Source organism: Ranitomeya imitator, chromosome 4, assembly GCF_032444005.1.
Source record: "Ranitomeya imitator isolate aRanImi1 chromosome 4, aRanImi1.pri, whole genome shotgun sequence".
In the NCBI taxonomy this organism is placed as follows: domain Eukaryota; kingdom Metazoa; phylum Chordata; class Amphibia; order Anura; family Dendrobatidae; genus Ranitomeya; species Ranitomeya imitator.
This window is the reverse complement of record NC_091285.1, coordinates 435221569-435235077: the sequence shown is the minus strand read 5'-3', so window position 1 is coordinate 435235077 and position 13509 is coordinate 435221569. Positions and strand designations below refer to the sequence as shown.

At 45.6% G+C, this 13509-nt stretch overlaps 1 protein-coding gene across 1 annotated transcript in view; it reads left to right on the top strand.

The window, feature by feature from the left end:
• The first annotated feature begins 13215 nt into the window (after window positions 1-13215).
• Window positions 13216-13509, top strand: part of LACTB (lactamase beta) — a 101765-nt gene continuing 101471 nt past the window's right edge. The window contains exon 1 of the mRNA XM_069765579.1: window positions 13216-13501. Coding sequence (XP_069621680.1) covers window positions 13316-13501 — 186 coding nt within the window. The 5' untranslated portion in view covers window positions 13216-13315. The remainder of the gene's footprint in view (window positions 13502-13509) is intronic.

Below are 13509 nucleotides of genomic sequence, written 5' to 3'. Positions count from 1 at the left end.
GATACTCACCGCTCTCTGCGATTAACGGTCCCAGAGAGTATTCCGGCAGCTGTGCTTGCTCTGCTTGTGAAGCATTAAGCAGCCACTGGCACCGGAGCAGGACGCTATGCGGGAGCGCCATGTGCACCTCCTACACATAGAACAAATTGCCACAGACAACCCTGGCACACGCTGCAAACACGTTTCCTACAGCGGTGTTCCAGGTGTACCAAATGTCTGGAGAAAATCCAAAAGGCATTTATGTCAAAGAATAATTTGACCATATCGGACAGGAAATTTTCTCCCTTTACAATCTGGTTTCCGCTCATTACACTCTGATACTGCCCTCACTAAAGTCTCTAATGGTTTACTAACGGCTAAATCTAAATGGTCTAAACGGCTAAATCTAATGGTCACTTCCCCCTGCTGATTCTCTTGGATCTCTCTGTAGCATTCAACACTGTGGATCACCAACTCCTCCTCATTTTGCTAAGTTCTATCGGTAGTATAAGGCAGCCCCCACAATAGGCAGATTCTGTAGTATAAGGCAGCCCCCATAAGCAGACTTTGTAGTATAAGGCAGACCCACCCCCCATAGGCAGACCCTAGTATAAGGCAGCCCCCCCATAGGCAGACTCTGTAGTATAAGGCAGACCCCCTCATAGGCAGACTCTGTAGTATAAATTCAAAGTGGACACAGGAGTAAAACCAGGTATTACATATAAGGGAATAACCAATGTATGGATAGTCCACCCATAAACAAATATCAATAGTAAACCCGGCCACCACCTGTGTCAAAGTAGTATAGTGAAACCACTAAAAGAACAGAGAAAACATGCACCGAACATGAATCAAGCCAGAATAGAAGAAAGATGACAGGGAATATTTCAATATATCACTTTTATTATTGTATAGTAACCGACAGTAACCAATAAAATATTAGGATAAAATAGCTATGTACAGTTAGGGCCAGAAATATTTGGACAGTGACACAATTTTCGCGATTTGGGCTCTGCATGCCACCACATTGGATTTAAAATGAAACCTCTACAACAGAATTCAAGTGCAGATTGTAACGTTTAATTTGAAGGGTTGAACAAAAATATCTGATAGAAAATGTAGGAATTGTACACATTTCTTTACAAACACTCCACATTTTAGGAGGTCAAAAGTAATTGGACAAATAAACATAACCTGTTATGTTTGCTAATGCAATCCAGAAACACAGTGTGCTTAGCGATCAGAGCGCACACAGTGATCTGACAAATACCCAAAAATACAAGAACGAGCTCTGAGACGTGGAAACTCTGTAGACTGCACACCTGATCCTATCCTAAACACAACTAAAAGCGGCTGTGGATTGCGCCTAACAACTACCTAGGCAACTCGGCACAGCCTAAGAAACTAGCTAGCCTGAAGATAGAAAAATAGGCCTGACTTGCCCCAGAGAAATTCCCCAAAGGAAAAGGCAGCCCCCCACATATAATGACTGTGAGTAAGATGAAAAGACAAAACGTAGGAATGAAATAGATTCAGCAAAGTGGGGCCCGATATTCTAGGACAGAGCGAGGACAGTAAAGCGAACTTTGCAGTCTACAAAAAACCCTAAAGCAAAACCACGCAAAGGGGGCAAAAAAAACCCCACCGTGCCGAACTAACGGCACGGCGGTACACCCTTTGCGTCTCAGAGCTTCCAGCAAAACAAAAGACAAGCTGGACAGAAAAAAAAGCAACAAAAAAGCAAAAAGCACTTAGCTATACAGAGCAGCAGGTCACAGGAACAATCAGGAGAAGCTCAGATCCAACACTGAAACATTGACAAGGAGCAAGGATAGCAGCATCAGGCGGAGTTAAGTAATGAAGCAGTTAACGAGCTCACCAGAACACCTGAGGGAGGAAGCTCAGAAGCTGCAGTACCACTTGTGACCACAGGAGTGAATTCAGCCACAGAATTCACAACAGTACCCCCCCCTTGAGGAGGGGTCACCGAACCCTCACCAGAGCCCCCAGGCCGACCAGGATGAGCCGCATGAAAGGCACGAACAAGATCGGAAGCATGAACATCAGAGGCAAAAACCCAGGAATTATCTTCCTGAGCATAACCCTTCCATTTAACCAGATACTGGAGTTTCCGTCTAGAAACACGAGAATCCAAGATCTTCTCCACAATATACTCCAATTCCCCCTCCACCAAAACCGGGGCAGGAGGCTCAACAGATGGAACCATAGGTGCCACGTATCTCCGCAACAACGACCTATGGAATACATTATGTATGGAAAAGGAGTCTGGGAGGGTCAAACGAAAAGACACAGGATTGAGAACCTCAGAAATCCTATACGGACCAATAAAACGAGGTTTAAATTTAGGAGAGGAAACCTTCATAGGAATATGACGAGAAGATAACCAAACCAGATCCCCAACACGAAGTCGGGGACCCACACGGCGTCTGCGATTAGCGAAAAGTTGAGCTTTCTCCTGGGACAAGATCAAATTGTCCACTACCTGAGTCCAGATCTGCTGCAACCTATCCACCACAGAATCCACACCAGGACAGTCCGAAGACTCAACCTGTCCTGAAGAGAAACGAGGATGGAACCCAGAATTGCAAAAAAATGGAGAAACCAAGGTAGCCGAGCTGGCCCGATTATTAAGGGCGAACTCAGCCAACGGCAAAAAGGACACCCAATCATCCTGGTCTGCAGAAACAAAACATCTCAGATATGTTTCCAAGGTCTGATTGGTTCGTTCGGTCTGGCCATTAGTCTGAGGATGGAAAGCCGAGGAAAAGGATAGGTCAATGCCCATCCTACCACAAAAGGCTCGCCAAAACCTTGAAACAAACTGGGAACCTCTGTCAGAAACAATATTCTCAGGAATGCCATGCAACCGAACCACATGCTGAAAGAACAAAGGTACCAAATCAGAGGAGGAAGGCAATTTAGCCAAGGGCACCAGATGGACCATTTTAGAAAAGCGATCACAGACCACCCAAATGACTGACATCTTTTGAGAAACGGGAAGGTCAGAAATGAAATCCATCGAAATATGTGTCCAAGGCCTCTTTGGGACCGGCAAGGGCAAAAGCAACCCACTGGCACATGAACAGCAGGGCTTAGCCCTAGCACAAATCCCACAGGACTGCACAAAAGTACGTACATCCCGTGACAGAGATGGCCACCAGAAGGATCTAGCCACTAACTCTCTGGTACCAAAGATTCCAGGATGACCAGCCAACACCGAACAATGAAGTTCAGAGATAAGTTTATTAGTCCAAGTATCAGGGACGAACAGTTTCTCTGCTGGACAACGATCAGGTTTATTCGCCTGAAATTTTTGCAGCACCCGCTGCAAATCAGGGGAGATGGCAGACACAATGACTCCTTCCTTGAGGATACCCGCTGGCTCAGATAAACCCGGAGAGTCGGGCACAAAACTCCTAGACAGAGCATCCGCCTTCACATTTTTAGAGCCCGGAAGGTACGAAATCACAAAGTCGAAGCGGGCAAAAAATAACGACCAATGGGCCTGTCTAGGATTCAAGCGCTTGGCAGACTCGAGATAAGTCAAGTTCTTATGATCAGTCAATACCACCACGCGATGCTTAGCTCCTTCAAGCCAATGACGCCACTCCTCGAATGCCCACTTCATGGCCAGCAACTCTCGATTGCCCACATCATAATTACGCTCAGCGGGCGAAAACTTCCTGGAAAAGAAAGCACATGGTTTCATCACTGAGCAATCAGAACCTCTCTGTGACAAAACCGCCCCTGCTCCAATCTCAGAAGCATCAACCTCGACCTGGAACGGAAGAGAAACATCTGGCTGACACAACACAGGGGCAGAACAAAAACGACGCTTCAACTCCTGAAAAGCTTCCACAGCAGCAGAAGACCAATTAACCAAATCAGCACCCTTCTTGGTCAAATCGGTCAATGGTTTGGCAATGCTAGAAAAATTACAGATGAAGCAACGATAAAAATTAGCAAAGCCCAGGAACTTTTGCAGACTTTTCAGAGATGTCGGCTGAATCCAATCCTGGATGGCTTGGACCTTAACTGGATCCATCTCGATAGTAGAAGGGGTAAAGATGAACCCCAAAAATGAAACTTTCTGCACACCGAAGAGACACTTTGATCCCTTCACAAACAAAGAGTTAGCACGCAGGACCTGAAAAACCATTCTGACCTGCTTCACATGAGACTCCCAATCATCTGAGAAGATCAAAATGTCATCCAAGTAAACAATCAGGAATTTATCCAGATACTCACGGAAGATGTCATGCATAAAAGACTGAAACACAGATGGAGCATTGGCAAGTCCGAACGGCATCACTAGATACTCAAAATGACCCTCGGGCGTATTGAATGCAGTTTTCCATTCATCTCCTTGCCTGATTCTCACCAGATTATACGCACCACGAAGATCTATCTTAGTGAACCAACTAGCCCCCTTAATCCGAGCAAACAAGTCAGATAACAATGGCAAGGGATACTGAAATTTCACAGTGATCTTATTAAGAAGGCGGTAATCAATACACGGTCTCAGCGAAGCATCCTTCTTGGCTACAAAGAAGAACCCTGCTCCCAGTGGTGATGACGATGGGCGAATATGTCCCTTCTCCAGGGATTCCTTCACATAACTGCGCATAGCGGCGTGTTCGGGCACGGATAAATTAAATAATCGACCTTTAGGGAATTTACTACCAGGAATCAAATTGATAGCACAATCACAATCCCTATGCGGAGGTAGAGCATCGGACTTGGGCTCTTCAAATACATCCTGATAATCAGACAAGAACTCTGGGACCTCAGAAGGGGTGGATGACGAAATCGACAAAAATGGAACATCACCATGTACCCCCTGACAACCCCAGCTGGATACCGACATGGAATTCCAATCCAATACTGGATTATGGGTTTGTAGCCATGGCAACCCCAACACGACCACATCATGCAGATTATGCAACACCAGAAAGCGAATAACTTCCTGATGTGCAGGAGCCATGCACATGGTCAGCTGGGCCCAGTATTGAGGTTTATTCTTGGCCAAAGGTGTAGCATCAATTCCTCTCAATGGAATAGGACACCGCAAAGGCTCCAAGAAAAACCCACAACGTTTAGCATAATCCAAATCCATCAGATTCAGGGCAGCGCCCGAATCCACAAACGCCATGACAGAAAACGACGACAAAGAGCATATCAAGGTAATGGACAGAAGGAATTTGGACTGTACAGTACCAATGACGGCAGACCTAGCGGACCGCTTAGTGCGCTTAGGACAATCAGAAATAGCATGAGTGGAATCACCACAGTAGAAACACAGACCATTCAGACGTCTGTATTCCTGCCGTTCAACTCTAGTCATAGTCCTATCGCACTGCATAGGCTCAGGTTTAACCTCAGGCAGTACCGCCAAATGGTGCACAGATTTACGCTCGCGCAAGCGTCGACCGATCTGAATGGCCAAAGACAAAGACTCATTCAAACCAGCAGGCATAGGAAATCCCACCATGACATCCTTAAGAGCCTCAGAGAGACCCTTTCTGAACAAAGCTGCCAGCGCAGATTCATTCCACTGAGTGAGTACTGACCATTTCCTAAATTTCTGACAATATACTTCTATATCATCCTGACCCTGGCACAAAGCCAGCAAATTTTTCTCAGCCTGATCCACTGAATTAGGCTCATCGTACAGCAATCCGAGCGCCAGGAAAAACGCATCGACACTACTCAATGCAGGGTCTCCTGGCGCAAGAGAAAATGCCCAGTCTTGAGGGTCGCCACGCAAAAAAGAAATAATAATCAAAACCTGTTGAATAGGATTACCAGAAGAATGAGGTTTCAAGGCCAGAAATAGCTTACAATTATTTTTGAAACTTAGAAACTTAGTTCTATCTCCAAAAAACAAATCAGGAATAGGAATTCTTGGTTCTAACATAGTATCTTGAATTTTTTGTACATTTATAACGAGATTATCCATTGAAGAGCACAGACCCTGAATATCCATGTCTACACCTGTGTCCAGAATCACCCAAATGTCTAGGGGAAAAAGAAAAAGTGAACACAGAGCAGAAAAAAAAAAAAAAAAAAAATGATGTCAGAACTTTTTCTTTCCCTCTATTGAGAATCATTAGTTGGGCTCCTTGTACTGTTATGTTTGCTAATGACAGGTGTTATGAAGGCAATCCAGAAACACAGTGTGCTTAGCGATCAGAGCGCACACAGTGATCTGACAAATACCCAAAAATACAAGAACGAGCTCTGAGACGTGGAAACTCTGTAGACTGCACACCTGATCCTATCCTAAACACAACTAAAAGCGGCTGTGGATTGCGCCTAACAACTACCTGGGCAACTCGGCACAGCCTAAGAAACTAGCTAGCCTGAAGATAGAAAAATAGGCCTGACTTGCCCCAGAGAAATTCCCCAAAGGAAAAGGCAGCCCCCCACATATAATGACTGTGAGTAAGATGAAAAGACAAAACGTAGGAATGAAATAGATTCAGCAAAGTGGGGCCCGATATTCTAGGACAGAGCGAGGACAGTAAAGCGAACTTTGCAGTCTACAAAAAACCCTAAAGCAAAACCACGCAAAGGGGGCAAAAAAAAACCCACCGTGCCGAACTAACGGCACGGCGGTACACCCTTTGCGTCTCAGAGCTTCCAGCAAAACAAAAGACAAGCTGGACAGAAAAAAAAGCAACAAAAAAGCAAAAAGCACTTAGCTATACAGAGCAGCAGGTCACAGGAACAATCAGGAGAAGCTCAGATCCAACACTGAAACATTGACAAGGAGCAAGGATAGCAGCATCAGGCGGAGTTAAGTAATGAAGCAGTTAACGAGCTCACCAGAACACCTGAGGGAGGAAGCTCAGAAGCTGCAGTACCACTTGTGACCACAGGAGTGAATTCAGCCACAGAATTCACAACAATAACCCAAAATATTTTTATTTTCAATATTTTGTTGCAAATCCTTTGGAGGCAATCACTGCCTTAAGTCTGGAACCCATGGACATCACCAAACGCTGGGTTTCCTCCTTCTTAATGCTTTGCCAGGCCTTTACAGCCGCAGCCTTCAGGTCTTGCTTGTTTGTGGGTCTTTCCGTCTTAAGTCTGGATTTGAGCAAGTGAAATGCATGCTCAATTGGGTTTAGATCTGGAGATTGACTTGGCCATTGCAGAATGTTCCACTTTTTGGCACTCATGAACTCCTGGGTAGCTTTGGCTGTATGCTTGGGGTCATTGTCCATCTGTACTATGAAGCGCCGTCCAATCAACTTTGCAGCATTTGGCTGAATCTGGGCTGAAAGTATATCCCGGTACACTTCAGAATTCATCCGGCTACTCTTGTCTGCTCTTATGTCATCAATAAACACAAGTGACCCAGTGCCATTGAAAGCCATGCATGCCCATGCCATCACATTGCCTCCACCATGTTTTACAGAGGATGTGGTGTGCCTTGGATCATGTGCCGTTCCCTTTCTTCTCCAAACTTTTTTCTTCCCATCATTCTGGTACAGGTTGATCTTTGTCTCATCTGTCCATAGAATACTTTTCCAGAACTGAGCTGGCTTCTCGAGGTGTTTTTCTGCAAATTTAACTCTGGCCTGTCTATTTTTGTTATTGATGAATGGTTTGCATCTAGATGTGAACCCTTTGTATTTACTGTCATGGAGTCTTCTCTTTACTGTTGACTTAGAGACAGATACACCTACTTCACTGAGAGTGTTCTGGACTTCAGTTGATGTTGTGAACGGGTTCTTCTTCACCAAATTAAGTATGCGGCGATCATCCACCACTGTTGTCATCCGTGGACGCCCAGGCCTTTTTGAGTTCCCAAGCTCACCAGTCAATCCCTTTTTTCTCAGAATGTACCCAACTGTTGATTTTGCTACTCCAAGCATGTCTGCTATCTCTCTGATGGATTTTTTCTTTTTTTTCAGCCTCAGGATGTTCTGCTTCACCTCAATTGAGAGTTCCTTTGACCGCATGTTGTCTGCTCACAGCAACAGCTTCCAAATGCAAAACCACACACCTGGAATCCACCCCTGACCTTTTAACTACTTCATTGATTACAGGTTAACGAGGGAGACGCCTTCAGAGTTAATTGCAGCCCTTAGAGTCCATTGTCCAATTACTTTTGGTCCCTTGAAAAAGAGGACGCTATGCATTACAGAGCTATGATTCCTAAACCCTTTCTCCGATTTGGATGTGGAAACTATCATATTGCAGCTGGGAGTGTGCACTTTCAGCCCATATTATATATATAATTGTATTTCTGAACATGTTTTTGTAAACAGCTAAAATAACAAAACTTGTGTCACTGTCCAAATATTTCTGGCCCTAACTGTATATGTATAGTTATACCATATGTTTTTTTATGTGCACATATCAAGGATATATATATATATATATATATATATATATATATATATATATATATATATATATATATATATATATTATATTAGTGCAGTTTCCAATTTGCACTAGGCAGGTCAAAAATATTTTGTATATATAAACTGGATACCCCAGTAAATAAAATTGTAGGTATAGAAGTAGAGATCATATGCAAAAAATATATAAAAATAAGGTTTATATATATAAAAAAATACAAAGCAGAACCTGAATGTATAAAACATGTGTAATTATAAAACAGATGTAAATTACCACACGAGTGAAGTGATTTATATGTGTGTGAAATATAACATATAACATGCAGGGGATGCAAAAGAGAAAGTGCTACGTGCAGATTATATAAGGAACGAGTTGCTATGCAAATTCTATGTGTATAAAATATGCAAGAAATTAAACCAGAAAGTGCAATGTGCAAGTTATATAAGAGACGGCTTGCTATGTATGCCATGCATAATCTACATGGAAAAAATGCTAAACGAACATATGATCCAATGCTACTTACTTATAAAGCTGGGGGAGATATTTCCAGGACCGCCAATGTGTGACTATGTGCACCCCGACGCGTGTTTCGGACCCAAAAAGTTCCTTCGTTCCTGACGGGGTGCACATAGTCACACATTGGCGGTCCTGGAAATATCTCCCCCAGCTTTATAAGTAGCATTGGATCATACGTTCGTTTAGCATTTTTTCCATGTAGATTATGCATGGCATACATAGCAAGGTGGGCCCCCTCAAAGCGCAGGGCCCGGGGCAATGGCCCCCTCTGCCCCCCTGGTAGTTACGCTACTGCATGGGGGTGTTGGATAGGTTCTTCACAGCCCCTTTAAAAAAAGACTTGTCACTAGGTCAAAAGAAGCCTGATTTTGAGTGTATTACTTCTGTTCCTGAGAGTCTGCAGTTTTTTCTTATTTTTATAATCTGTCATATACTTCCAGAGGTATGGGCCTTTTCATTTAGCGCTAATTTTTATGGTCTTTACTAAGGGGGTGTGGCTTACAGGGTAATTATGCAGAGCAGGCAAATGACACGCCCCGATACCCAAGTAAGCCACACCCACTTAGTAAAGACCAAACGTAGCACTTAAAGGGGTTGTCTGGTTCAAATCGATAAGTGTGCAGTTACTCTGTGTGACTAGACTTATGAATCCCCCCAGTTCATGCACTGCGCGCTGCAGGTTTCTGAGCTGGGAACGGAGAGTATGTATGGAAGGTACTGTATGTATGGAAGTGAGGCCGCATCAACTGGCCGAGACTATGTATAAGGCCGGAGTCACACTACAGCGATATACGGCCGAGTCTCGCAGGTTAAAAACAAGCTCTGGCACCGGCAGCTCCATGTATTGCTATGCGGCCGCATGCTCCGCTCTGGAGTGCCGGTGCCAGAGCTTGGTTTTAACCTGTGAGACTTGGCCGTATCTCGCTGTGTGTGATCCCGGCCTAACTCATACATACACTCTGGTCCTGGCTCAGAAACCGGCGAGCCTCTGCATCACACAGTATGTGAACTGGAGGAACTAACCCTCCGTCAGGGGCAACTGATCTGACAGGCGCAGCTCACTTAGCTTCATTTCTCTATTTTCAGTGGTTTGTCTGGGAAACACCCTCCTCCCAGTACCTTCCTAACTTTAAAGGCTGTGTGAAACCTGAGAAGCCTCTTGTGCTGCTGAGCTGCAGGAGATCAGATATCAGTGTTTTGGCTTCTCAGGCTCATTGTCCCTGAATGCGTCACACCTTTGACGGTTAGTATTTGCTGTTTTTATTCATCCCAATTGTTTTCTTAGCTTGTTTTATGAATAGCAAGTGCTAAATTTGTGGATTAGTCATAGAAGGTTTTGTTAGAAATAAGATTGTGCTTCTCAGGCACATTGCGCCCTAACACATATTGTCTCTTGCTTCTGCTTTAATTATGAAATGGCGAGGAGAATATTTGACTTATCCAATGTCCTTCATGTTGAGCAAATGCAAAATATACTGCTTGATCATGAGACAGACCCCTTACAGCTAGAAGATTTAGGGGAAGAAAGTGGCATTTATTCAGAAGATGATGTGGAAGAATGTCCAGATGTGTCTGATACAGATCAAGATGGAGAGAGTGAGGAGGATGCTCAAGACATAGAAACATATTACTTTTCTGGTTATTAAACATTTTTTTTCCAACTGATTATGTGTATTGTCATTTATTACATTCCTATTAAAGGGAACCTGTCACCTGAATTTGGCGGGACTGGTTTTGGGTCATATGGGCGGAGTTTTCGGGTGTTTGATTCACCCTTTCCTTACCCGCTGGCTGCATGCTGGCTGCAATATTGGATTGAAGTTCATTCTCTGTCCTCCATAGTACACGCCTGCACAAGGTAATCTTGCCTTGCACAGGCGTGTACTATGGAGGACAGAGAATGAACTTCAATCCAATATTGCAGCCAGCATGCAGCCAGCGGGTAAGGAAAGGGTGAATCAAACACCCGAAAAATCCGCCCATATGACCCAAAACCAGTCCCGCCAAATTCAGGTGACAGAGTCCCTTTAAGGTAACTGATCACTTTTAGAGCATTGACATTTTAAAAAAAGGAAAATATAGGCAATTTTCTAGCCTGTGCCGGACAGGCGCAATGCCCCTAAACTCGTTATGAAACATATTGCCCCTGACAGAGGGTTAAGGGTAGGTGCACACGTTGATGGAACCTCTGTGGATTTTTACGCTCCTGTTTTTGTAAATCCGCCGGTAAACCGCACTGCGGATTACTGCAATTTTTTTGCGGATTTTGTGCCGATTCCACCTGCGGTTTTACATCTGCGGATTCCTATTAGGGCAGTCTCACACGTCCAAATATTTCCGGTACCGGAAAAATCGGTACCGGAATTATCCGTGTCCGTGTGCCGGTGCGTTTCTGTGGCACATCAGTGTGGCACACGTGTGCCGCCCGTGTGCCCACTGGGTACCACACGCACCGTGCCGGAGACAGCGCTAAAGTTTAGCGCTGTCCCCGGCATCGTGCTGAAGCCCCATTCATATCTTCCCTGCAGCAGCGTTTGCTGTAGAGAAGAATATTAGTGTCTAAAATCAATATCCAGGTCCCCACCCCCCTCCCACCCCCTGTGCGAACCCCCTTTGGGAGGTGGAGCCGCATATTCATGATTGTAATCGGCGGCCCCACGTGACCGCTCATACAGTGCAAGGTGCGGCCAGGACAGGACGCTGCGAGGGATCCGGAAGCTAGGTGAGTATTTTAATCACAGCGGGGGGGTATGCACAGGGGGTGAGAGGGGGGTGGGGACCTGGATATTGATTTTACACACTAATATTCATATCTTCTCTACAGCAAACGCTGCTGCAGGGAAGATATGAATCGCGGCTTCAGCACCAGTGGGGGGGACAGCGCTTACTGTAGCGCTGTCTCCTGCACGGCACACGGACTGCACACGGACAACGTTCGTGTGCGGTACGTGCTTTACACGGACCCATTGACTTTAATGGGTCCGTGTAATACGTGCGCTCCCACGAACACTGACATGTCTCCGTGTTTGGCACACGGAGACACGGTCCGCAAAAAATCAATGACATCTGAACAGATGCATTGATTTTTATGTGTCTACGTGTGTCAGTGGCTCCGGTACGTGAGGAAACTGTCACCTCACGTACCGGAGCCACTGACGTGTGAAACCGGCCTTATGGAGCAGGTGTAAACCTCTGCGGAACCTGCACAAAGAATTGACATGCTGCGGAAAATAAACCGCTGCGTTTCCGCACGTTTTTTTCCGCAGCATGGGCACAGCGGATTTTGTTTTCCATAGGTTTACATGGTACTGTAAATGCATGGAAAGCCGCTGCGAATCCGCAGCAAAATCCGCAACGTCTGCAGTGACACAAAGTGACTGCAGACATATCGATTTAGACTGGACAACCCCTTTAGTAAAAAAAAGGCCCTTACCTCAGGATTAGAAATGAGAGCACATCATCGGCTCCCTCCTTGTTCGGCAAGCTCTTGTCTTTTCTGAACCCGCTATACTGTTCCTGAGTAGACATGAGCGAACATTGTCGGCTCCCTCCTTGTTCGGCAAGCTATAGCGCTTCCCGAATAGCTGCATCGGTAACCCGGATACCTGGAGCGCGCCGATAATCATCTGTTTGGCTCCGCAGCTGCATGCGGTGTGGCAGTCATAGTACATGCATGGAGAGCCCGTGTATTAGGACTGTTATACAGCAGTGTCACATGCAGCTGCGGCGCCGGGCGCCTGATTGTCGGAGCGCTCCAGGTACGCGGGTTACCGATGCCGCTATTCGGGAAGCGCTATAGCTTGCCGAACAAGGAGGGAGCCGACGATGTTCGCTCATGTCTACTCAGGAACAGTATAGCGGGTTCAGAAAAGACAAAAGGCGGAATTCTCTGGTGATCAGCAGATAGGTCCGGTTTTCAGCACTTTCGCTGCGTTTTGTTCCGCAGAGCTAAAAAGAAACGCGAAGCACAAAACAGTAATTGGTTTTTCCTCACTAGTCGTAAATACTTGCATAAAATCTGCGGCAAAACGCAATGTGTGAACACAGCCTAATGTGCTTAGATGTCCACAGTATTTACGACTAGTGAAGAAAAACCAATGACTGTTTTGTGTTGCTGGTTTCTTTTTAGCTCTGCACAGAGGTCGGTTCGAGCAGACACTGAACGGAACAATGTCACTTTCCACGTAAATAACCATTGTAAACTATATAGACTATGAATTCCAGGCCTTCTACCTCTCACTATAGTGACAGTGCTCCCCCCGATTGCGCCTTTGGCTTAGTCCTGCGGTACTTTATTATAGTAGTGGTCTGTACCAAATCTCTGCAGGGGGGAATCTAAGGCCCAGCCCTCCTCGGTCTCTCCTGCTTTAGAGCCCGGTTTTGTGTGTAACATTTAGGACGAGGAGGTGCCGGGCGCCCGAATATGTTCTCCCGAATCACGCGACCCGCCCGCGGCCTTCCCCGGGTCTTGCTCGGTCTCGGTCTCGCTGTAGCAGCAGCTAAAGTTGCTGAAGGGCCCGTAGAGGAAGACGGGAAGAAACCCAGGAAAGTCCGTGAGGCCTACAGCGCTGCCATAGCCAGGAGCAGGGAGCTGCTCAGCAGAGTGAAGGTAACGGC